The 27595-nt window shown below is 33.0% G+C and overlaps 1 protein-coding gene across 1 annotated transcript; it reads left to right on the forward strand.

Moving 5' to 3' along the window:
- The first annotated feature begins 3797 nt into the window (after nucleotides 1-3797).
- LOC112638707 (proline-rich extensin-like protein EPR1) lies at nucleotides 3798-23978 on the forward strand. The gene is made up of 4 exons (XM_025410875.1): nucleotides 3798-3862; nucleotides 22045-22090; nucleotides 23322-23341; nucleotides 23410-23978. The coding sequence occupies exon 4, from the start codon at nucleotides 23410-23412 to the stop codon at nucleotides 23971-23973; it is 564 nt and encodes a 187-aa protein (XP_025266660.1). The 5' UTR covers nucleotides 3798-3862; nucleotides 22045-22090; nucleotides 23322-23341; the 3' UTR covers nucleotides 23974-23978.
- Nucleotides 23979-27595: the final 3617 nt, after the last annotated feature.

The raw sequence follows: 27595 nt of genomic DNA on the forward strand, positions 1-27595 counted from the left end.
GGTATAGTCAAATATATAGTCACGGTAAAGCCAAAAAAGGTACTAGGTCACTAGGTCAAAATATATAGGTCACGCGTTAAATGCCAAAGCGAAAGTAGGTCACTAGGTCGTCGGATTAAATCCCAGTGAATCAAACTTTAGAAAACGCGTTTCGGGGCCGAATTAAACCGCGAATCGAATTAATTCGACGACAGGGGAGTCTCTGATGACTATTTATTAGCGTTAATATCAATTTTGTTGCTCTGATTCCACGGGATCGCGTTTTATCCGCGGCACGGCGTTGGCGATTTAATTCCGATGTGTATGAGGCGCGTTGGGATGTGTCTCGGCGCCGAAGGGTCGGGGCGCGGTCGTAAATTTTAGGAGACAAAGGGCTCGACGAACGCGTTCGAACAAGATTTTCTTACCTTCGAGAAGATTCTAGAAGTTTCCTCAGGATCGCTCGGCTTCCTGCTTGCTGCCGTGATTGATTAAGACACGTGATGCACCTCGTGGGTCTCCAGGGAGGGTGGTGGCAGGCCGGAATGGGGTGACGTCTGTATCGATGGGTGTGAGCTTCTCAGGCCACACAGTATTGCACTTCACTTTCGAATTGTTTGCAATTAATTGTTCGTATTCCGGATCTAAATAATTATCAATGATGCGCGTATAGCGATCCGCGGAGCACTCGTAATGGCGACGTAGTCGGCGTAGTTGGTTCTTTCTCCCGGCACGGCGAGTTTTAGGCATTATGATTTAAATAAATAAAAAAAACATTCTTGGATTTATTATTGCTTAGCTATTACTCGATGTGCGGTGGTCCTCACTGATCAAGAATATTTCAGCTATATCTGTGAGCGGTGGTCCTCTCTGACAGATAGAATAAGTCCAAGATTGCGATATTGATTATTGTATTTTAAACAATTGGATGATTCTTGGATTAATCGTAGCTTCGCTATTGTTCAATGTGCGGTGGTCCTCACTGATTGAAAATATCTCAGCTATATCCGTGAGCGGTGGTCCTCTCTGACAGATATCGATGGTCCAAGATCACAATGTTATTTAGAATTTACTACAAATGAATGCGTGCCTGGTGAGAAATCTCAACTAAATGCAAGGTAGGATTCGATAAATAATCACGACGTTGATATATCAAATAAAAGAAGAATATATTCTAGACACTGGTATATATGAGCTAATACAAAAATCTTAAAGTTAGAGTTCGACTTAGAATTTAGAGTTAGATTTAGAAATTGGAATTAGTATTAGAGTTCCGCTTGGGAGCTAGATCTTTTCGGTTCGAAGTCACGATGTCGACTGTCTGAGACTGGGCCCGCTCTGAGGTCCCTTGATTTCGGCGGCTCGGCCGCTGCGGCGGTCGAGAGTGGGGAACTCCGAGAGAGAGGGGCCCGGGATGAGCGCCATCTCTCGGCGTCCGGCGGAAGCTTATACTACTGCGGCGCCGCGCTCGGCCGCAGGATGAGGTTCGGTGTCATGGCGCGCCTAGGCGCGTGATTCAAACGCGCTAGAATGGACTTAGTCGTTTTTGCAGTGAAATTCGCGGAAAATTTAGGCGCGGGATATAACAATATTTTATAACAAACTCAATAAAATAAGTATAATACAATAAATAGCTTGCGATGAAATTTACAAATATATATCTTAACTTGTCAAAATTCTCCTATATATATGCAATATACGTAATATATAAATTGAATAAATTTACATATACGCATATATATTTATAACAAAACTCAATAAAATAAAGGTATAAATACAATAAATAAGCGTTGCGATAGAAATTAACATATATATATTAACTTGTCCAACAATATCCCTATATATATGCATACTATATGTAACATATAAATTGACTAAATTTACATATACGCAATATATTTTATAACCAAACTCAATAAAATAACGGTATAAATACAATAAATAGGTCGCGATAGAAATTGACACATATAATATTAACATGTCCAAAATATATATATGCATACTATATGTGACGTGTAAATTGAATAAATTCGCATATACGCATATATACTTTATAACAAAATCCAATAAAATAAAGGTATAAATATAATAAATAAGTTTCGCGATAGAAATTAACATATATATATTAACTTGTCCAACAATATCCCTATATGTATATGCATACTATATGCATATATATTTTGTAACAAATTTAACAATAAAACAAAGGAGGAGATATAATAAACTGCTACCGCGACAAAATCAATCAGCACACAAAACATATATATATATATATTATGAATATTAACAAATAGTTAATATTAATAACCCCAAGATTTTATACAATAATTATTAATCTTATACGATGATTATTAAATACGATTCAGTAAAAACTTGCTGAAATCAATTTTCATAAGCAATATGCGAATACATATCTATACATATATATATATATATATATATATATATGTGCTAATATAAAAGTCGCCCAAATGAAAATCTTCAAAGAATAAAATATTGTCAGAATCAGAAGACCTCTTGAATAAAAGATCACGGTAGAGCGTGCAATGAATTCTTCAAGCACATCCGTCGTAATCATTCTTAGAAGTAAAACGAGCCGCTTTTTCATACGTTGTTCCGAGAACTGTAAGAATAAAATTTCTTTTAGCGACATAATAACTATTAAGCGAAGCGATAATTAATTTCCATATATTCTTATTGTAAAATTTATTGTAATAATAATGGCTTAACGCATTAGAATTTATTAAAATATTATTCATAGACTTGAGTAATCATTAAAAATCGACTTTGAAAATTTCAAAATATATACCTATAAAACCACAAAAAATTCTAATTGTTGAAGCCTTTATTAAATAAATAAAAATATATCTTGTAAATGATAAATCTCAATAATTAGTCTTAAGATAATTATTAAACCTGGGAATATTACGTGTAATATGCCAGTTTAAGCCATGTAAACGAATTTTAAAAGGTAATTCATTTAAAGAATATTACTGTTACTAACGTGTCTTATAAAGAGAAAGAATGCGATGAGCATTCTTCGAAGGACACCCAGCATATCTATTTTTAGAAAAGAGATAAGACATCTTCGCATCCGTTGCGTTAGAATCGGCAATCCAAATGCTAAATTTTTCTTTACTAATTATTACTAATTATTAATTTACTAAATATTAATTAATTACTAATTATTAATTTTAACTATATACGCACCATTGTAAAAATCATTGTAATAATAATGGTTTAATACATCAGAATTTACCAAAATATCATTTAAAATTTAAACAATTGCTATAAATCGAACTCAAATTTTCTAATAACATAAATACGATATTATAAAAAATTCTGATTGTTAAAAATCATTATTAAAAAATTATTCTAAAATTATTTAATAAATCTAAGACTCAAGACTTGCAATCCCTACCACAAAACTCTCACCCACCACATCGCAAACTCATAGCAGGAAGGGATAGCTCCAGCAGCCGACCCACCAATCACCGAAGAGGCCCACCTCCTCTCCCTACCATTGGGCATCGAGCCAGAGGAGGGTATTTAAGGCACCTCGAGCGTCAAGCCGTGCTCAGCCTTTTAGACAAAGTCGGTCAGCCCTAGCTCTCTCAGCCATTAACTCGCCTATGTCCATCAGATCTCCAGCTCTCGAAGAGGAAAAACCTAGAAGCCTACCGGACACCTTAACTTATTCGAAAATAACTTAGTCGCGATTTTGATTTTTTCTTTCGGGACTTAGTCTCAATCTCTATTAAGAGAGCTGTATCAACATTAACACTTTAATAAAGTGCTACCATCCAGCAACTTCTGACTCTTTGGCCATTCTCTGCGCTGCCTTGCCACTTCTTCAGGTTCTCACCGAGGTCGAGCAACCCAGGTGTTACGTCCCGCTACAAAAATTTATTTTAAATATATAATCAATATATAATCACATTACATTACTACTTATATACTCTCTCGAGTTAGTTTTTTTGCTATTATATAATCGAATAATAATATAAAATTATAGAAGATCAAAATGCTGTATTATTCATACAAAGAGAATATTTCTAAAAATACTTCATTCACTCTTTATATAAAGAAAACTCAGTTATATTTAATTATTCTATATAATGAACCCACATTACATGTGCAAAAGATTCTTTAAATTCATATTAAAACTCTATAGTAAAAAGCACATTGATCTTCTTGCCTTATTTTTTATAAAATATAAATTGCAATAAGCCTGCATGGCTTAAGAGATGAAACGCGCCTATAAAACTTCAACACTATTTACTCTCAATGCGCCTATATAACGTTGATCATATATACATACAGTAAAATTCTATATTAAATACTTTAATACTAATCTTATATTATTTTCAGCTCTTATAAGGGGATCAAAAACGCTATAATACAAATAATTCACTCTAATTACTGCAATTACAATATTCTTTCGCCTAGAAAAGCATTATAATTCATATTAAATAGCCTTATTGATCTTCCTTCTATTAAGCGCCTGCAAAACCGCAGCCGTTTATACTCTTAAAGCGCCTACAGACTCTATATCGTATATACAAACGCCTAAAAACTTATACCTTTAATACAGTATAAGCAGCGCCTACAGAATAGTAACCTCTTATACTTTTAAAGAGCCTGCAAGACTTCAACCCTTTCTACATGGGATGGTAAAGTCAATTCCTACTTTACCGACCAAGGATAAATGATAATATAGGAAATTCCTACCTTACCGATTGATGATAAAACAGATTTCTACTTTACCGACTTTTTGTTACCGACACTTTTCTACCTTACCTACCTATGGTAACATACCGACTTTTTGTTACCGACACCTTACTACCTTACCGACTTATGGTAACTTACCAACCCAACGACTTACCGACCCACCAGTTACCGACGTTCTACCAGGAGCATACCTCTTTTATGAATATGCTACCCTGATACTTTAAAATTTTAAAACTTTAATTTTAAAGATATTAACCAACAAATATATATATATTTATATATATTCTTTCACTAGGAGCATGCCTCTTTCATATACATGCTATCCTAATACTTTAATTTTATTTAAATTCAGAAGTTACCGACATACTAACTTACCGACTTACCGACGTATACCTCCTATGAGAATATACTATCCTGATACATTATAAATCTTTAAACCCAAATTTTGAGGACCACAGCCGAATATTTACACATGTTTTTACATAATTCCATATATTTTCGACTCCCTAATCTACAGGGAGGTCCAAATGTTAAATTCCATTATTCTTACAAATTTTGAAGTCTTGTTGGTAAAACATATTTCTTATACGTACACATACTATAGATACTTTTATTTAGCCGTCTACATATACTCATTGTTTATAACAAAGATTCGACCATGAGCTCATCAGTTAAATAATTTATAATAATTTAAAGATAAGCCGGTGCGACAATTCGGCGACGCAAATCTATTTTAATCGAAGGACACCTGTCACATAAATTATACGAAAAAATATCGAATGTCACTGATAACCTTCAAGAAAAATATCAAGTATCAGAAGAATTGTTGCCAAAAGTGACTCATCGATGACTCACCGCATCCGGTTGCATCAGAATTTTTGCTACTTCCTGATTGGCTACTCTACTTCCCCCACCACCTCAAGACCCAAAAACGGGGACGCAATCATCGTTCAAACGCCTACGCAAAATTGCGCACGCATCACCCTTCTACCGATGAAAAGCTGCGCACGCATCCAATTTTAAGAGGGGAACCAATCATCAGAGACTCCGCCCTGCGAAAAGGAACCTGCTCCCACTCTGCGACAATTGCCCAAAAAGTAGGAATCCCGTTATAAAAACCCATGCAGAGCGACTCTCTTCGCATTTGACTCGATTTGACTCTTAGTTCTTTCAACGTATAACCTTCACGCAGCCACGAGTATTTATTTTTGAGCCAAAAAGGACTTAGTCCGAGAACTGTCAAATCTTTGTACTTGGAACGAAGTATATTAAAGTTTTATTTTATCATCACTTGAGTCTTCTGCCAGTCATTCATCACCGGCTCCTTCAACTCTCCTACAGCGACGTCACCGAGGTAGACTGTCCTCCCTGGAGATCTTCAACTTCACTCTGCAGTACTCATTGGTAAGTACCTATTTCTTTTATTTTACATACTTCTTTACTCTCGTGATTCGCAACGATATTCTACTACATTTACTATCTCTTTATTACGATCTACTACGATCAATTATTGCATCTATGTCTACTCTTGAGATGCCTATACGCAATTATAATTAAACAATTGAAATAATATTGCAATTACACGTCTGATACATAAAGATTTATCGAAGATATTATTAGTATTATTAATTGAATCATTAATACGAATTATCGAAGACTCATTAAAGAGCTTCATCATAAAGACGAATTTATAATCGATTTCAATTTCCGAACAGACTTCCTTAAGTACATTCATGAAAATCACATATAACGGTAGTATGTCTGTCTCTTTTTATCACTAGATTCTCGGCGCGAGATTCAAACGAATATTATTAAAGGAATCATTTTAACTATTTGATTGAAGGCTAAGCAAGCCGATACGGTATCTATCCTTTCATTTTCCAGTACCTCTGTATTCCTTCAGCTTTATAATAAACGAAATAAAAAGCAATCTATTTCCCTATCTACCGAAAGTCCAGAAATTTCTACGAATCTACATATATTTTTCATGTATAATATATAAGGAGTTGGGGAACCTGCCATCTTGTTTTACCATATTTCATGGCAGCCCGCCATTTTGTGAACAACTTTTAATAGTACATCGCATATTCTTATTGAAGCAATTTGCCAATGAATTAATTCACTTTTATTAACTTTATTATTTTATTTCATTTTAACAAATTAATTAATTTATTTTATTTAAAATTATATTTGTATGACTCATCGTCGTATGACTCATCATATAATTTATTGAAATATTCTGTTAACGAACACCTGCTGTATGACTCATCATCGTATGATTCATCATTGTATGACTCATTTTTATTTTATTTTATATTCGTATGACTCATCATTGTATGACTCATCATAAAAGTTATTATAATATAATTAAATTCATTTATTAAATTAAAATCTTTTATTAAATTGAACATTTGGCAATTTGAATTATTTTAATTTGAATTATTTTATTATATGAAACATTTTATTCAAATCAATTGATTTCTTGTATTTCATGAACTGTTGCCGCATCTGCGCGATACTTTACCGCTGCATCTGCGCAACTCTATTTTAATTATTTGCGATGGTATATAATTAACATGTCTCTTTATATGATCTTCTCTCTCTAATATACTGGACAGCTTCATCTTTCTCTGATCTGCTATATGTACCAACGACCAAGGAGAGAAACCAAAGAATAAATATGTACTAAAGGATATTAAATAAATATTACAAATTTGTACTTTTCCTACAATAAAGTGAACTTTTATTTCTTAACACGCACGATCCACAAGCATAATCCTTCGGAAAGCAGATAAATCCAGCGATCCAATCAAAGCAGTTAGGTCCAGAGCTCCCGGCGATCCCGAGGTATAGCCGGCATTGCGTAGGTTGCCTCAAAAGATAAATTGGGAGACGCACTTCGCTCATCTGTATGGTAAGCCCAGCAGGTCTGATCCTAGAATCAGAGAGTGAGGGAATAGTTACCGAAAACTGGAGAAGTAAGACGTAACACAGGGAAGGAGCAGCGGTGCCTGTATTCATCCATTGATCCCGTCATCCGGTAAGGAAATAATAAAATAATAATCATTCTTAATCAACCTTGATAATAACTTTGTATATTAGTTCGATTTATTCTAGGCCTATTGACAATTTTCCCAGAATCTTACTTGCCCGTATACAGACTTTAAATCCTTCTTTGAGTTGAATAATTTAAATTTCAACCGATCCTCTGAGAACGCTCAAAGCGTATCCTAGAGTGTAGCGTCGTTCGAGTTAGTCACTCGATGTGCATTGAGTAGCAAATTCTACTCCTCTGCCGCTTTCACGGAGAGCTTCTCTGAAAGAATTTCTCCGTGGATCCTGTGCCGCTGTGACGTGACGTCTTGCACATCGATACTAGACTCAGAATCTAAGACTCGCTCCTAGAGGATCTGTCGAAATAATAGAATTTATGCACTGGCTTACAAGTTAACTATCGAAACATTTTATGAATTTTATACTTATCTGAAGTAAGCCAGCCGCTCTCACCCGTATCCTCGTCTGTATCCTCGAATCTCCAGACCTCTCGGTGCAGCCGCATGCTCCTGGAAATTCAGTATATGCTAGATAATTTATCATTCGTTGTACGACAATTTTCCCCGAATCCTACCTCTCCATATACAGACTTTAAATCCTTCTTTGAGTTGAATAATTTAAATTTCAACCGATCCTCTGAGAACGCTCAAAGCGTATCCTAGAGTGTAGCGTCGTTCGAGTTAGTCACTCGATGTGCATTGAGTAGCAAATTCTACTCCTCTGCCGCTTTCACGGAGAGCTTCTTTGCAAGAATTTCTCCGTGGATCCTGTGCCGCTGTGACGTGACGTCTTGCACATCGATACTAGACTCAGAATCTAAGACTCGCTCCTAGAGGATCTGTCGAAATAATAGAATTTATGCACTGGCTTACAAGTTAACTATCGAACATTTTATGAATTTTATACTTATCTGAAGTAAGCCAGCCGCTCTCACCCGTATCCTCGTCTGTATCCTTGAACCTCCGGACCTCTCGGTGCAACCGCATGCCCCTGAAAAATTCAAAATATATTAAATAAATCATTAATTGCTGTACCCCAATGAACTGTATATAGCCGAACGTTTCAACCATGATATGAGAACGAGTGAGATATACTATCATAATCTACATTCGTTTATCTCACAATAATCCGTTAAGCCGTATTATTCGTCTTAACTCTATGAACCACCTTGCTGTGACTACATTTACCTTATAAAACCATTCATCTTAACAGGTATCTTTCTACGCATCATCGTAAGTAAACCCCTTTTGTGTTAAATCAATCGCATCAAACATACTAAATAGTCATATTCCCTCGGTAGATGGTTAACCCCCGCCGAACTTCTTCCGTTGGACGCGAAATTCCCCTCCGTGCCGCGGGTATACGCCGCAGGCGTGCCTCCCGGTCGGTACTTAGGCTCCCTACAGCTCGTCAGTTGTTTGCCGACGAGAACGACTTAACAAGCAGAGTAACAAGGTACTCTCCAGTGCGTAGTTTCGCGCCCTCCCGTGCATACCCTTATCGTCCTCCCCGAAACCCTCCAGCGGTTCTTCAAGAGGAACAACAGCCCAGAGCCAGGCCGCCATCGCCCAATTACTCCCCCATCCAGGATTCATCTAATCCCAGCTACTCGCCGGTCAGGACACCGGAAGATCTTCCTTCCATACCGGAAGAACGAAGACCCATAGAACAAAGCACAGAAACTGAGGCTGGTCCATCCAACCCAGGTCAAGTTCTGGATCCCCCTGAACCAAATTTCTACCCGGAACCAGAGGACCTAGTCTTACCAAGCAGTATCCAACCCCTCGCAGGACTAACAGACGAAGATTTTATCGAGATCTACGAATACTTGCAGCGAGATAATTTCTTCAACAACCGCGAATAATAACCATATCTAGATATCGCCTTAGAAACGCTATAGAGAAGAACATTAACTACATACACACATCTATACGTATAACGATATACACTATCTACAACTGTCAAATAATAACAATAATAACAATAATAAAAAATTTGTAAAGCTCTAAGGAAGTAAACTAATAAAAGAAAACAGATCAAAAGGATAAATTGGGTCAGGTTCAACGCACCTAATTCATTTCCCATCGTCAATCCCTCTCCTGAAAGAAGCGCAAAAGATTCTTAGTCTCTCGGCGTCCTAGGGTATAGCCGGCTTGGCAGGTTGCCCTAAAAAAGAAATAGAGAGAAGTTACAATTGCGTAACAAATAAATACGTGAGAAGTTACGATCGAGACGTAACAACGAAATCTCAGAACGTAACAAAGGCCTCTTAAAGATCAACCTTTGCACATTTAGTGAGCGTGACATTAATTGTATTACCCAGTTTGAAACACCACCCAAAACAATAGAATTATAAATGAGAGAAATAATAATATAACTATAATACTAAAATATTATAAAATAGTTAACAAATATGAATGATTTAATAAATCAAGAAAACTCGTACAAAATTATACAATAAAGCGTTACTTAATGAATATAAATTAAATAAGAAAATAATGAATAAACATATATACAAGTTTATATATATACATATATATAATATATATAAAACCTAATAATAATTAATATTTCAGAAGAAAATCTATTGCGTGAATAATTCAGCATGCAATTTATAATACAGTCTATAGGCATTGTGCGAAAGAAAGGCACTCTTATCTCCCCTCATATTTTTCTGCGCCGACCGCCTTATCTCCCCCTTGGTATGCGAACCAAGACAATAGAGAACTTCGAATAAAGAAATTAAAATAAGACTTTGAATTAACTTCGAGTAATAAACTTCTCTTCACACGAAATAAAATTTATAATATTCATAATTATTAATATTTAGACTTTATAAAACTTCATGTAACATATATATATATATATATATATATATATATCATTCGAAAGATATAATTCGAAATTTATTATTTAAACAAATTAATTCATGCATATATATATATATATGAATAATTAAAAGAATATTATTCTGTATGAATGAAATTATTAAAGACTATTAGAGCGTCATAAATAAGTCCGGCGTACCGTCTTATCTCCCCTATTTCTTTGTTATCTCCCCTTCAAAATGCGACGTCTCAAGACCAAGCGCACTCGAAATAATAGCACGAGAATAATAGCATGCATAAAGCTGTTCTCAATTTTATTAATATTAATGAATAAAAATCTTAATTTATTTTCACAAATCAAATTTACATATACATAAATAACAAAGATGCAAAGCATATGTATATGAATATTACTAATAATTATTCAATTATTAAGGTCTATTAATTTAGCATTTATTATGTATACATTATAAATAATTTTTCTTTTAAATAAATAAATTTATTAAATAAAAAGAATAAATGCACACATACGTATATGCATATACATATATATATATTTATGTATATATATGTATCTTTATTAAAAGAATAAAATTATTGAAATAAAATTATTGCATGCAATTATTGAATGCGAAATTATAAAAGTATAAGAATAGTATTTACCGAGTGACTCAGTTATCTCCCCTATTGTTCTCTTATCTCCCCTTCATCCGGTGCAGCTGCGCTCCGAGCTTATCTCCCCTTCATCCGGTCGCCGCATTCCTTTCTTTGTCCGCTGTGACAGATTAAAATAATATTATAATTTCGAACTCCTAGCGTTAATAATTATTATTCTTCATTATAAAATTATTATTTTATGATCAACGATTATTACTAACAATTTATAATTATATTATGCAATTAATCTTTTATAAAATTATGTTAAACACATTATTTTTGTTAATAACAATGTAATTACAATGATTTGAAGCACCGGAATTTGACGATATTATTAATAATTATTTTTTATATTATTACACAATAGTTAATGATTACTTTTAAACAAAGCATTTTACAAAGATTATTAATGTCTTAAATGATAAAGAAAAATTCACTGATTCAAAAAAAATATAAATATATATATTGCAAAAATTCTGGAAGCTAATAAATTATTGTAAAAGGACTTACCGTTATAATTATATGAACAATGTCTCGACGCACAAGCACAACTGACAGCTCCGCGGTCCCCTACTACGTACCGCGCGCCCACTACGTCATAGCGCGCTTGAAGAAGAGAGACAGCACTAGCGACGGAACAGCCAGTGCGCTTCTCTTACCACCTCTAACGCCTGCTTCTTACCATCTCCAACGCCTGGAACAGAAGTGGGAATCGACAGTATTTCAAGGAGTGAACCACAGACCGCAGTCGCTAGTTACAGTCCACAGAGAGTAGTTGCAAGTTGCATGCGCCGTCTTGTGCGCGCTTTTCATTCAGTCAGTCATTAGCAGTCAAGCTTACCGGACACATACATAATAAGAACTTAGTCGCGATTCTAATTTTTCTTTTGAGACTTAGTCTCTAGATATAATAGAATTGTATAACAAATAGTATTCAAATAAAAGTGATTTTTACTCACCATCTCCGATCTTCTGCCAACTTCTTGAATCGCCCTGTCACTTCTCCAAATCTCCACCGAGGTAGAGCAGTTTTGAGAAAGAACAGCGGTCCTCTTGTACATCTGCGAATTCCATCAACCGGTAAGTAATAAAAATTCAACAATCAACTAATTATTTCTTTAAGAACTCAATTTTAATCTTGCATGACAACTCAACTATTCTTACAACTTTAATAATTTTTCCTGAACCCATACCTTATCATTGCACAGACTTTTAGTTTTCTTTGTGATTGAAATTCCAATTTCAACCGGTCCTCAGTATTAAATACTTAGAGCGTAGCGCCGTTCTGGTCAGTCACTTGATGTGCATTGGGTAGCATACTACTCCTCTGCCGTTTTCATAAAGAGATTCTTTTGAAGGATTTCTTTATGGACTCTGAGCCGCTGTGACGGGACGTCTTGCACATCGATACTCGACCTCGAATGAAAGACTGGCTCTTAGAGGATCTGTCGAAATAATAGATTTTATGCACTGGCTTATAATTTAACTATTAAAATATTCAATTAATTTTATACTTACTTAATATAAGCCAGCCGTTTTTATATTTATGTCATTCAGTGACATAGTCTGTATCCATATATCCCCTCCAGTCTAGACACTTCTGATCGAACCTGAGAATTTTAAACAAAATTAACAATTCATAATTATCATTCAATATATTTATATACACATTTTAACAATTTTAATACGAAAACATATACTTCAAATATTATGAATATGTCGAACAATTTAATGTATTAAAACTTTATTTTACTATTCTCTTTTATATCATTGGTTCAATATTTAATTCGTATTTTTACTTACCCTGACGCTTTCTCTTCCGAATATCTTACAGACTCCATTTTTCAACCTCAACTATGCTCTCGTATTCTTATTAAATCAAACATCCAACTCATTTATTTTATTTTATTTTCTTAACAGGACATACACACTGAGAGTGTATATTTTTATCCTTTATTAATCTAAATTACTACATCATCGTAAGTAACTATCATACTTGTTACGTCCCGCAATGAAAAATTTTCAAAATCTTTATACTACACTATATCGCATATTAAAATTCCAAAACTATATCTATATCATAATCTTTACCTACTATTGTTATATAATAACGTCTATATATATATATCTGTCCCTCGCTGACAGCATATGTGTAGTACACTCATTGAAAGTCGCTACAGAATACCTGAAAATTATAGAAAATATCAATAAAATGTTATAATATTATCATATCGTCATTACTCTATATAAAATTTCGTTATACTAGTGGAACCAACCGTAAAACCAGCATTAGCAAATATATTTAAATATATATATACATATATATAGACAAAATCTAACAAAATGGACCTAACCGTTATCATTGGAAACTTATTGAATAAACTTTAATTAAAAATATTGAAAATCTTAAAGCCACAATAATGTAAAGAATTTCAAATCTAGAATATATATATATTTACAAATATCTTTCATTATTCAAACAATCAATCGTAATGAAACAGATTCGATAACGATTCATTTTGTTAACAAAAAAAACCACAATAGATGAAATAAAAAAAAAAACAATATATGAAAGGAAAGAAAAAGAAAATATATATACTTACGTAGAATAGATTTAAGTTCTAGTTAAAGTATCGTGAAGTGTAAAATCAATTATCCTTCCGATAAGTATATATAATCCGCACTCTTCAAATAGTTAGAATATTTTCCGCCTTCATACGCGTATACTCGTACATAGATCCCCAATTTTAAGAATCTGTAAAAGGAAAACCCATCGATATAAGCCAAATCTAGTAATCCCATATTTTCCAGTAGAGACAAGAAACACTCTTATAAAGTAAGAATCAAAACCCTCAACGATTAACATTAATAGAATTGCTCCACAAGCCCCTTTTAAATAATTATTAACAGTATAACCTTAAGGACCTAACCATATAAAAGGAGACGCAAAGACTTGATTTACAAGCAAAAATGCTTAATACAAATAATTAATAAAATAAACTCTGCACAAAAACTAAATAAAATCGTCTTTACAATAGTGACATATATATATATTCATATAAAGCCACTCAGTAAAAATACGTACTCATTACATTACGAACAAATAACCGAGAACAAACGTACAATACGTTCAAAAGAAAAATTATAACTCTTATACATGACACTTCTAATAATAAACTCTAATACCATGACCAACAGATTTGTTGAAATAAGATTACATTTTTAAACAAGCATAAATACCGCCTCTTATATATACATATATATCTGAAATTTTGTGTCTAACATCTCCATTACTATTTAGGAGAACTATAAGACTCAAATATTACTCAAATTATACCTTACTCAGAATATACATACGCTACGCATATATATATCTGATCATGATTAATTCTATTAACATACATATACATATATCGAAATAAAAACGCTATATTGATTCTACTAACCTAATTATTAAACAAGACATACACATAGATACACCAAACGGAACAACAAAATGTACCTGATCATCAACAAAATTTATGAATATAATGACTTAAAATTCAAGAGAATAAATTAAATAAAATTAAAATCTATATCTGTTTCTATTTGGTCTGTCGGATAAGTAAAAGTCCCCCTAATAGTCTTTATGACATACAGAATTTATTAAATAAATATAGTATGTGCTAACCAGAAATTAATAAGAGTTTTTTTTCTCGATGAAATAAAATTAATTTATAAAACATTTTGTTGAACCAAAAGAATAAATAAAAATATAATAATAAGAACGTCTATGCTTATATATATATATCGTTGGAATCTTGTAGCACAAATCATAGGCTTGAACATCTCCCTCTCTTCCCGCGTAAACACTCTCTTAAATGTAGATTCTCACCACTAGAAACCTGAAAAAGAAAAATCGTAATTAATTAAAGGTCTATATACAATTTCCTATAAAATAATTGAAGAGGATAATGACCCTCCAAGATAATATAATCAAAATATAAAATTTCTCAATTTAACGCTGTACATTAATACTAAATTATTTCATGACAAATGTCCTACCAATAACCGAGGACATAAATTTTAATAATATTTAAATCGGACACATGCATATACTACATAACCTAATTATAAATAAATACGCGTAAAGCAAATTATTAACAATAATAGTCAATCGCCATGTTATAGAAAACTAAATTCGTATAATTAATATATGCAATCCCTTATAATATCAATGAAAATTAACGCATAAGAATTAACAAAAGAAATAATAAGTTAACATTATAAATATGTAAAATAATAAAATAAAGGGAAATATTTACGCTTACTTATGTAATTCCTTCACGATTATCAAACCATAAATATGAAATGATTTATAAGCTTCCCTTTTCCCAATGAATATATATATATATATATTCTCTAATAACGTGTAGGAAAAATATATAATAAAAATACAATTAATACACATACATGTACATATATTAAACACGACGATTTTTGCCCTACACGGATATCGCGAATAAACTAAGACAAAATAATAATCCCTTGAGAAATCAATGCTTTGACCAATGAGAATTTAATAAAAGATATTTCCAACAACAGTATTCCTAAGCAAATTGTAATAAATTAGATAAAATCATTTTGATATATGAACAATCGAAATCTTAATGCATTAATCAAAATTTAAAATTATTATATGATCAATGATAATTCAATATTTCATTTATATAAAGCAAAAGTATCAACATTTATAAAATCTTATTGTATGCCGTTTATAAAATTAATATCTTAAGACATACAAACCAATATTAAAATTTTGATACATATACGTATACACATTCTTGTTAATTAATAATATAATTTTAAACCTTGTATTCCTTAACTTCCTCTAAAAAGAAATTAATACTAACAATCAAGATCTATATAAAATCCCGCGATGTGAGCGATTTTTAATAATCATCCACCTCGACATCGACAAATCCAAATATCATTTAAAAGTAAAGCCACGGTAGTCCTGCACCTGAAAGAGAAAAATTAATTAGTTAACGAATCTCAAAATTTTAATGAAACATCAATAATAAAATATAATTGGAAGAATCAAATATTAACGATAAAATTTAATAATTAAATTTTAGCGACAGACTTGATAAATTACTTGGCAGAATTGATTAAATAATTAATATGCATAGTACATGACAGGCAAAGCATATTATATAATCATAAAAGCAACACAATCGCCTTTAAATAATTAAAAATATAATAATTAAAACGTGCTAAAAATATAATAACATAATATTAATAGGTACGTCTTATAGTAGTACCATTAAAAATACTTATATAATCAAAAATCCTTACAACACCGATGTCTTAACTAAAAACATATATATATATATATGTTTATATATATATATTTATAAAATTATGCGTTGAAACAACCCCTATAATTTTCGACGTAGAAATGTTGATCCATCAACCCTCTTCCTCCCCGTATATAAATACATGTACGCTCCCATTCGGTAACCTGTAAAAGAAATAAAACAATTAATACAAAATAAAGCCAATACTTGGCGTAGACTTTGTTAGGATAATTCATTAAACGAATAAAGATTAACGATAAAAATCTGACGACCTTCTAGTAGCTTCCCCGGTGATTATTCTAGCAGTAAAATTTTAAAGGCAACCCCAAAAACAAAAATTTAAAATGTTTGTAACTTCGATATCTTTTACAATAGAGATATACTAAGGGCATAATTGTGATCCCATTACCAAGTAGATCAACGTACTAATCGATTAATTAATCAAAATAAGTACACGTCCTAATATGCTCCCGTATATAGTTCTAAAATAACAGTCCCTACTCACTAGAAGTATAAATATGATGCTAACAATCAAATTTACCAAACAAAAGTGTTGTAACTTCGAGATCTTTTACAATAGAATTATAAAAATAATATAATCATGATACCATGACCAAGTAGATCACCACACTAGTCGACTAATTCATCAAAAAAATGACGTCCAAACTTGGGTGAAAACGCTCTCGTATACATCTCTGGGATAATAATTCCAACATATTGGGTATATAGATGTAACCCCTCACGACGATAATATTTTATTTTCCATTGACCATCGATATACTGCTCCCAGTATAACCTATAAATCATAAAACCAAATAAATAATAGCTATGCACTAAATAATATCGCGATACTAATAATCGAAATACAAAACAAAATCGTATAAATATCAAACGAACTCTCCCTCTAAATAATATCATTAAAATCAAAATTACTAGTATCCGACTTAATATCGTCACAAGGATAACATAACAAATACAAGAATAATAAATGTTAAAATACTTTATAATAATATAATTTAAGTGCCATTGAATAATTACAAGATATATATATATTAATCCCCAACTAACAATGAATATTTAATAAATATCCTATGAAACTTGTAAAGACAAAATTATAAATAAAAACGTAAGATAATAACCAAAATTTAACAATTGATAAAACTAATAAATTATATGGTACTAATAATTCTCTATGATTAAAATTGAAATTGCTTAAATGCAAATAATAATAATAACACTAATAACAATAATAATAACAATAATGAATTTGCATAAATTTTAATAAGACTTACCCTTAGAAATAATAATATATCCTTGACCATCAACATTTTAATTCAGCACTGCTTGTTTTTCTTGCTAAACCTGTTGACACCTAAAAACAAATAAAAATGAATATATGTTCTTAGACCATAAATTAATAAAAATATTAACGATAAGAAAATTTCAGAAACAAAATTTTGGTAGTAAAATCTAGCTTCAAATTCTACAAAATAATTCTAACAATTATACATATGAATATATATATATATATATGTATATATATATATATGCATCCACTCTTATAACCAATAATAAATGAATAATAAGACCTTAACAAATAAAATATTCACTTATAATAAGCTAATAACGAAATTTAACCAAATACTAGCGGCCCATAACACAAATAATAATTTAAAGTGATCTTACCTGAAAATCAAATAAGAATACCTTATATGACGAAGTCACATGACCCCCCTCCTGGATGCCTGAAAAATTAATGTAAAATAATATTTGGTCATAAGAATAATAATTTCTAACACGAGGCTGTCAATATTTTATAAAAATTTGCAAAGCGTTAAGTATAACAAAATGGATAGCATCTATATGCTTAAGGCATATACACATGAGCCAATGAAAAGAAAGAAAAACCAACTAGCATAAATGAACAAAATAATATAAAATTTAGATTAAAATAATTAAAAAATCAGAATAAGGCCAATGAACATCATCAAAAATCAACCATGAACATTTACGATCACACTCTTCTATATATGAATGCATGTACCAAGCCTTATAAAATATTAACACTTCATATAAAAAGTTTTCAACTATAATAATCCCCCTTTTTCAAGTACTTTAATGACAAAATTTCATAATACCAAACCTTATTAAGTATAATTATGTCAGAATATTACTTACTAGTAAGTCTTCATATGACGAAAATATATGGACACCCTATATTCGTGTTCCTACTCACCGGGTACCCCCCTGGCAAAAGTATCGCCTGAATAAATAAAATAATAATATTAAGGATGGACACCTATAGCTACTATGAATATAAAATGTATATACACAATTGTAAAATGCACGAACATTTACATATGAGCACTCTTATACGTATATATATATATATATATATATATATATATATGTACGTGCATATGAACATATGCAAATTTAATAATGTAAGACTAAAACCTTCTGAGAAATGAATAGAGCCCAGGTACATAATGTGCAAAATGACACTCGAAAAATAGAATCTAAATTCAAAAACTTTATTAAATAAAAATAAAAAATTACAACAATGAATATAATGACAGCAACTTCTTACCATGCATAATATACATGTATCATTAAGTCAAAGGAAATAAAACGTGAAAACACGAGAGAAATAGAGAAATAATATGTGTACTTACGAATAATACTGCACAAAGAATATTATGCGTATAACTCTACGAGTCGAACAAGCGTGCAAGGCCAAGTCCAGCACGTCGCGTTATCTCCATTGGAATTTTTAAACATCCTCTCCCGACCTAAAGGCAGAGGGAAGATCTAAATTCGCGCTCGCATGAATGCAAACCAAATTAATACATCGACTTCTCTTTTATAATTAAGCATTAACAAAGCATTTTCTATTAATATCACACTATTATCCAGTATCATATACCTCTATATACATATATATGCATACTATATGTGACATATGAACTGACTACATATACACATATGCATACATATTTTATAACAAAATCCAATAAAATAAAAGTAGAGACGTAATAAACAATCGTCAGGACAAAAAATTAACAAATATTAATAGATAAAAATATACACCTTTATATATATATGCATACTATATGTAACCTATAAATCGAATAAATTTACATATACACATATATTTTATAACCAAACTCAATAAAATAACGGTATAAATACAATAAATACGCGTCGCGATAGAAATTGACACATATATATATTAACATGTCCAGAAATCTCCCTATATATATGCATACTATACGTAATATATAAATTGAATAAATTTACATATACGCATATATATTTTATAACAAAACTCAATAAAATAAAGGTATAAATACAATAAATAAGCGTGCGATGGAAATTACAAATATATATTTAACTGTCCAAAATTCCCTATATATATGCATACTATATGTAACATAAAATTGAATAAATTTACATATACGCACATATATTTTATAACCAAACTCAATAAAATAAAGGTATAAATACAATAAATAAGCGTTGCGATGGAAATTTACAAATATATATCTTAACTTGTCCAAAATTATCCCTATACATACGCATACTATATGTAACATACAAATTGACTAAATTTACATATACGCATATATATTTTATAACCAAATTCAATAAAATAACGGTATAAATACAATAAATACGCGTCGCGATAGAAATTGATACATATATATATTAACTTGTCCAACAATATCCCTATATGTATATGCATGCTATATGCATATACATTTTGTAACAAATTTAACAATAAAACAAAGGAGGAGATATAATAGACTGCTACCGCGACAAAATTAATCAGCACACAAAACATATATATATATATATATTACGAATATTAACAAATAATTAATATTAATAACCCCAAGATTTTATACAATAATTATTAATCTTATACGATGATTATTAAATACGATTCAGTAAAAACTTGCTGAAATCAATTTTCATAAGCAATATGCGAATACATATCTATACATATATATATATATATATATATGTGCTAATATAAAAGTCGCCCAAATGAAAATCTTCAAAGAATAAAATATTGTCAGAATCAAAAGACCTCTTGAATAAAAGATCACGGTAGAGCGTGCAATGAATTCTTCGAGCACATCCGTCGTGATCATTCTTAGAAGTAAAACGAGCCGCTTTTTCATACGTTGTTCCGAGAACTGTAAGAATAAAATTTCTTTTAGCGACATAATAACTATTAAGCGAAGCGATAATTAATTTCCATATATTCTTATTGTAAAATTTATTGTAATAATAATGGCTTAACGCATTAGAATTTATTAAAATATTATTCATAGACTTGAGTAATCATTAAAAGTCGACTTTGAAAATTTTAAAATATATACATATAAAACCACAAAAATTCTAATTGTTAAAGCCTTTATTAAATAAATAAAAATATATCTTGTAAATGATAAATCTTAATAATTAGTCTTAAGATAATTATTAAACCTGGAAATAATACGTGTAATATGCCAATTTAAACCACGTAAACGAATTTTAAAAGGTAATTCATTTAAAAAATATTACTGTTACTAATGTGTCTTATAAAGAGAAAGAATGCAGTGAGCATTCTTCGAAGGACATCCAGCATATCTATTTTTAGAAAAAGAGATAAGCCATCTTCGCATCCGTTGCGTTAGAATCTGCAATCCAAATGCTAAATTTTTCTTTACTAATTATTACTAATTATTAATTTACTAAATATTAATTAATACTAATTATTAATTTTAACTATATACGCACCATTGTAAAAATCATTGTAATAATAATGGTTTAATACATCAGAATTTACCAAAATATCACTTAAAATTTAAACAATTGTTATAAATCGAACTCAAATTTTCTAATAACATAAATACGATATTATAAAAAATTCTGATTGTTAAAAATCATTATTAAAAATTATTCTAAAATTATTTAATAAATCTAAGACGCAAGACTTGCAATCCCTACCACAAAACTCTCACCCACCACATCGCAAACTCATAGCAGGAAGGGATAGCTCCAGCAGCCGACCCACCAATCACCGAAGAGGCCCACCTCCTCTCCCTACCATTAAACGTCGAACCAGAGGAAGGTATTTAAGGCCCCGCGCTCTCTCCGGCCTTTTAGACAAAGTCTCTCTGCGCCATTAACTCGCCTGTGTCTCAGCTCTCTCTACGCCCATCAGATCTCCAGCTCTCGAAGAGGAAAAACCTAGAAGCCTACCGGACACCTTAACTTATTCGAAAATAACTTAGTCGCGATTTTGATTTTTTTCTTTCGGGACTTAGTCTCAATCTCTATTAAGAGAGCTGTATCAACATTAACACTTTAATAAAGTGCTACCATCCAGCAACCTCTGACTCTTTGGCCATTCTCTGCGCTGCCTTGCCACTTCTTCAGGTTCTCACCGAGGTCGAGCAACCCAGGGAAGGAGCAGCGGTGCCTGCATTCATCCATTGATCCCGTCATCCGGTAAGGAAATAATAAAATAATAATCATTCTTAATCAACCTTGATAATAACTTCGTATATTAGGTTGATTTATTCTAGGCCTATTGACAATTTTCCCAGAATCTTACTTGCCCGTATACAGACTTTAAATTTTTCTTTCGAGTTGAATTATTTAAATTTCAACCGATCCTCTGAGAACGCTCGAAGCGTATCCTAGAGTGTAGCGTCGTTCGAGTTAGTCACTCGATGTGCATTGAGTAGCAAATTCTACTCCTCTGCCGCTTTCACGGAGAGCTTCTTTGCAAGAATTTCTCCGTGGATCCTGTGCCGCTGTGACGTGACGTCTTGCACATCGATACTAGACTCAGAATCTAAGACTCGCTCCTAGAGGATCTGTCGAAATAATAGAATTTATGCACTGGCTTACAAGTTAACTATCAAAACATTTTATGAATTTTATACTTATCTGAAGTAAGCCAGCCGCTTCCACCCGTATCCTCGTCTGTATCCTTGAATCTCCAGACCTCTCGGTGCAGCCGCATGCTCCTGGAAATTCAGTATATGCTAGATAAATTATCATCCGTTGTACGACAATTTTCCCCGAATCCTACCTGTCCGTATACAGACTTTAAATTTTTCTTTCGAGTTGAATAATTTAAATTTCAACCGATCCTCTGAGAACGCTCGAAGCGTATCCTAGAGTGTAGCGTCGTTCGAGTTAGTCACTCGATGTGCATTGAGTAGCAAATTCTACTCCTCTGCCGCTTTCACGGAGAGCTTCTCTGCAAGAATTTCTCCGTGGATCCTGTGCCGCTGTGACGTGACGTCTTGCACATCGATACTAGACTCAGAATCTAAGACTCGCTCCTAGAGGATCTGTCGAAATAATAGAATTAATGCACTGGCTTACAAGTTAACTATCGAAAACATTTTATGAATTTTATACTTATCTGAAGTAAGCCAGCCGCTCTTACCCGTATCCTTGTCTGTACCCCCTGAATCTCCGGACCTCTCGGTGCAACCGCATGCCCCTGAAAAATTCAAAATATATTAAATAAATCATTAATTGCTGTACCCCAATGAACTGTATATAGCCGAACGTTTCAACCATGATATGAGAACGAGTGAGATATACTATCATAATCTACATTCGTTTATCTCATAATAATCCGTTAAGCCGTATTATTCGTCTTAACTCTATGAACCACCTTGCTGTGACTACATTTACCTTATAAAACCATTCATCTTAACAGGTACCTTTCTACGCATCATCGTAAGTAAACCCCTTTTGTGTTAAATCAATCGCATCAAACATACTAAATAGTCGTATTCCCTCGGTAGATGGTTAACCCCCGCCGAACTTCTTCCGTTGGACGCGAAATTCCCCTCCGTGCCGCGGGTATACGCCGCAGGCGTGCCTCCCGGTCGGTACTTAGGCTCCCTACAGCTCGTCAGTTGTTTGCCGACGAGAACGACTTAACAAGCAGAGTAACAAGGTACTCTCCAGTGCGTAGTTTCGCGCCCTCCCGCGCATACCCTTATCGTCCTCCCCGAAACCCTCCAGCGGTTCTTCAAGAGGAACAACAGCCCAGAGCCAGGCCGCCATCGCCCAATTACTCCCCCATCCAGGATTCATCTAATCCCAGCTACTCGCCGGTCAGGACACCGGAAGATCTTCCTTCCATACCGGAAGAACGAAGACCCATAGAACAAAGCACAGAAACTGAGGCTGGTCCATCCAACCCAGGTCAAGTTCTGGATCCCCCTGAACCAAATTTCTACCCGGAACCAGAGGACCTAGTCTTACCAAGCAGTATCCAACCCCTCGCAGGACTAACAGACGAAGATTTTATCGAGATCTACGAATACTTGCAGCGAGATAATTTCTTCAACAACCGCGAATAATAACCATATCTAGATATCGCCTTAGAAATGCTATAGAGAAGAACATTAACTACATACACACATCTATACGTATAACGATATACACTATCTACAACTGTCAAATAATAACAATAATAACAATAATAAAGAATTTGTAAAGCTCTAAGGAAGTAAACTAATAAAAGAAAACAGATCAAAAAGGATAAATTGGGTCAGGTTCAACGCACCTAATCTATTTCCCATCGTCAATCCCTCTCCTGAAAGAAGCGCAAAAGATTCTTAGTCTCTCGGCGTCCTAGGGTATAGCCGGCTTGGCAGGTTGCCCTGAAAAAGAAATAGAGAGAAGTTACAATTGCGTAACAAATAAATACGTGAGAAGTTACGATCGAGACGTAACAACGAAATCTCAAAACGTAACAAAAAAAATGGTGCAGCGGTGGATCTGCCTAAAGAATCTAAGCTTCGTGGAGATTGTCGGTGGGATCTGCCTAAAGAATCTAAGCTTCGTGGAGAGTTGTCGGTGGGATCTGCCTAAAGAATCTAAGCTTCGTGGAGAGTTGTCGACAATAGAAATAAATTTTGAAGACGTCATGCAGACCCGATCAAGCTCAGCAAGCTCTGTAGCCGCGGTGCTACTAGAAAACAATATACGGCAGAAGAAACCGAAATTTTAATGCAAAAATTAAATGAAAAGGAAAGACAAATGAGAGAACAAGCTGAATCTCTGCAAGCTCAGAACGAACATTTAACAAAGATGCAAGAAGAAATGGATCGTAAAGGAAAGGCTGAAGTTCACGAACAACCCGCCATCGAGCAACTAATGGCTTCAATGCAAACGATAACTAGTTGTGTCGAAAGAATTAATTCAAGACTTGCAAACTTAGAACTGTCAAAGGAAAGAATATGCCGTGAAAACGATATTTTATCAAACTTAAATATACCTGTAAAATCCCATATTGTTGTAGAGATCGAATCTATATCGTTAAAATTCATGGACGATTGGTCAGTTCTTGTTTCTCTCAATCCATATTCTACTTCTAAAGTAATAGGATTTATGGATATGCCGATCAATCGTTCAAAAGTACTTTCGTTTTTCATTGCTACAAATATAAATCGATAATAAGCACGCAAGCACTCTTGGCATTCTACGATTGGTCGACTAGTGCAGCATGGTTTACCGCACGTTTGACACCGTTGAATAGGCACATTGCCATATTGAAAGGTGTGTACAGATCGAGTTAAGACTCTGTTATAAGCTTTAGGTTTGTAACAATTAGAACAAATAATATAAGGTGATGAAGAATAAAGAACGTCATGAGTTGTAATGATTATACATTTTACGAGAAAACTAATAGTCTCGTAAGATAGGATGTATAGTAGATCTTTGTTTATAAGGAGGGCACATTTTTTGCCGTTTATGCGTATATTCCCTTTTTATGTGTACTGCAGAAGGCAAATACACCTAATTGATTTATATCCCGTCCATGTTTTAGTTCATATAATGTTCTTTCGAAATATGTAAATGTACATTCTTTGCATTCTAAGAGAGGACGAGTTTCATCTAAATCAGATCCGCAAAATTCACATTTAGCAAATACTATATTGCCAGATGTCATCCAATGACATACCACAAGTTCATGATTGCTTCTAATTTGGCGTAATTTAGAACAGTTACAACACATTCGAGTATAAGGTTTATCCCAATTTCCTGGTTTCTTGTAAAACATAACCTTTTTACATTCGTAACTACATATGTTTGGACAGTGTTGTAAAATTCGGTGGATCGGATGTTCACAAGAAATGTTTTCAAGATTTGAATTATTCATTATGACGGTTACGTGAGAGTTCTTGCTCTCTCTCTTCTTCAAGGTAAAACAAAAAGCATTTTTGACAATCTATCAAGGGAGTTCTTTGCGCTATAGGAGTAGCACATAAGTAACATTTAAGTGGAGGAGGATGAGGTGGATCGTGTGATATAACGTGATATTTAACAGGATAGTCTTTCGTTGATGGGTGTGTCACGCATACGGGGCAATAGTATTCACCTTTGCATATATAACCATCGAGTTCTTCATGCATTATTTTATGAAGAGGGTCCATCCCTTTTAATTGTTAGGGGAGTCAAAGAAGTAAGCCCACTAAAGTATCTAATACAAATATTACAGTCTGTTATGGGTCTCTGAATAGTCATGGGGTTTCGACAACGACTACATATGGTAGGGAGCGTGTGAGGGGCAATACTTATAGTACGCTGATCTAATGGTAAAAAGTGTCTTTGAAGAAGAGGGTGATAAATAATAGTATAGCAAGTACAACAGTAATAGTTGCGAGTAAGCAAATGGAGATATCCATGTAATTTAATGCATAAAGGGGTAGAAGTAGACTGAGACATGCTAGAGTAATCTAATTCATGTTAAAAGTTAGAAAATCAATAATATCTCTGAGACATGTAGGGCATTGATAGAGCGGTGTTAACACAGTAATAGATTGAAGACAGTTAACACAAAGTAATTCAGAACGATGTGGTTCTAGAGAAATAAAGTGAGAGAAAATAAAAGAAAATTGCATTTGCAATATAGGAGGTTGAATGCTTTGATAACACGTTTCGCATAAATAACAATTTAAAACAAAGTCTCGATATCCTGTGATTTTAACGCAATAAACTGATTCATCAGAGGACATACCCTCGTTACGATGAATTTAGAGGAAAACTCTATTAACTACATTTAATACTAGCGGATATTCACATTCGTCTACATGAGTCGATGTGTCGTGAAGAGTTCTGAGGAAGCTGCGTGCTGTTAAAGCACAAGGGATACACTCACTAATTGGTCGAATTCGTATCACTGTTGCGTTGCACTTTAAACAGAATTCGTCTCTGACGGTATGACTGTTTACGAAGAAATGTGTGCGCATTGATCGGTATCGTTCATGAATGAGTGAGGTACGAATCCTTGAATAGCACTTGTGACATAAGTTGTTGTCGTCATCGAGGCATATAGCTCCGGTGACTTTTGTGCAGTGTGCAAATAAGAAGGATTGCTGCACAAGGTTTAATATTGCTGAATCCGGGGCTGCTGTAGCCAAGGCCGGCTGTGCTGGCTTTTTATGCCAGTGCATCTGTAACAAAAAATTTAAGATTAGTGCTTCATCCCGGTTGGATATGAGATATCTTTATCTTATCTATGTGAACAATTCGTGTTCGATTTCCAATGCGAAGCTTAATATTGCTTAGAGGTAATAATTCTATTACTTCATAAGGTCCAGTGTATTGTTCAGTGAATTTCCCCTTTCGTGGTTCTTTAAGAAGAAATACGTGCATTCCTGTTTTAATTTGTAGAGGGTTTAATCTCCGATCATAATATTGTTTGCTCCTTTCTTTTGCTTGTATAAGATTTTGTCGTGCTTTTGTTTGCACATCTTTTAATTTATTAAACAAAGTAGTAAGGTAATCATGATACGTTGGTTCAATATTTTTTTCTATAATAGGATGAGAAGAAGGTAGTCGAGCTATGCGACCGAAAACTAATTCGTACGGTGAATATTTTGTTCCTTCATGTACGCTGGTATTATATGAAAACATAGCAAGTTTTAAATATTCATCCCAATTATCTTCCGTATCTATTTGAGTCTTTAAATATTC

This window comes from Camponotus floridanus, unplaced genomic scaffold (genome assembly GCF_003227725.1).
Source record: "Camponotus floridanus strain SB8 unplaced genomic scaffold, Cflo_v7.5 scaffold352, whole genome shotgun sequence".
Taxonomy (NCBI): domain Eukaryota; kingdom Metazoa; phylum Arthropoda; class Insecta; order Hymenoptera; family Formicidae; genus Camponotus; species Camponotus floridanus.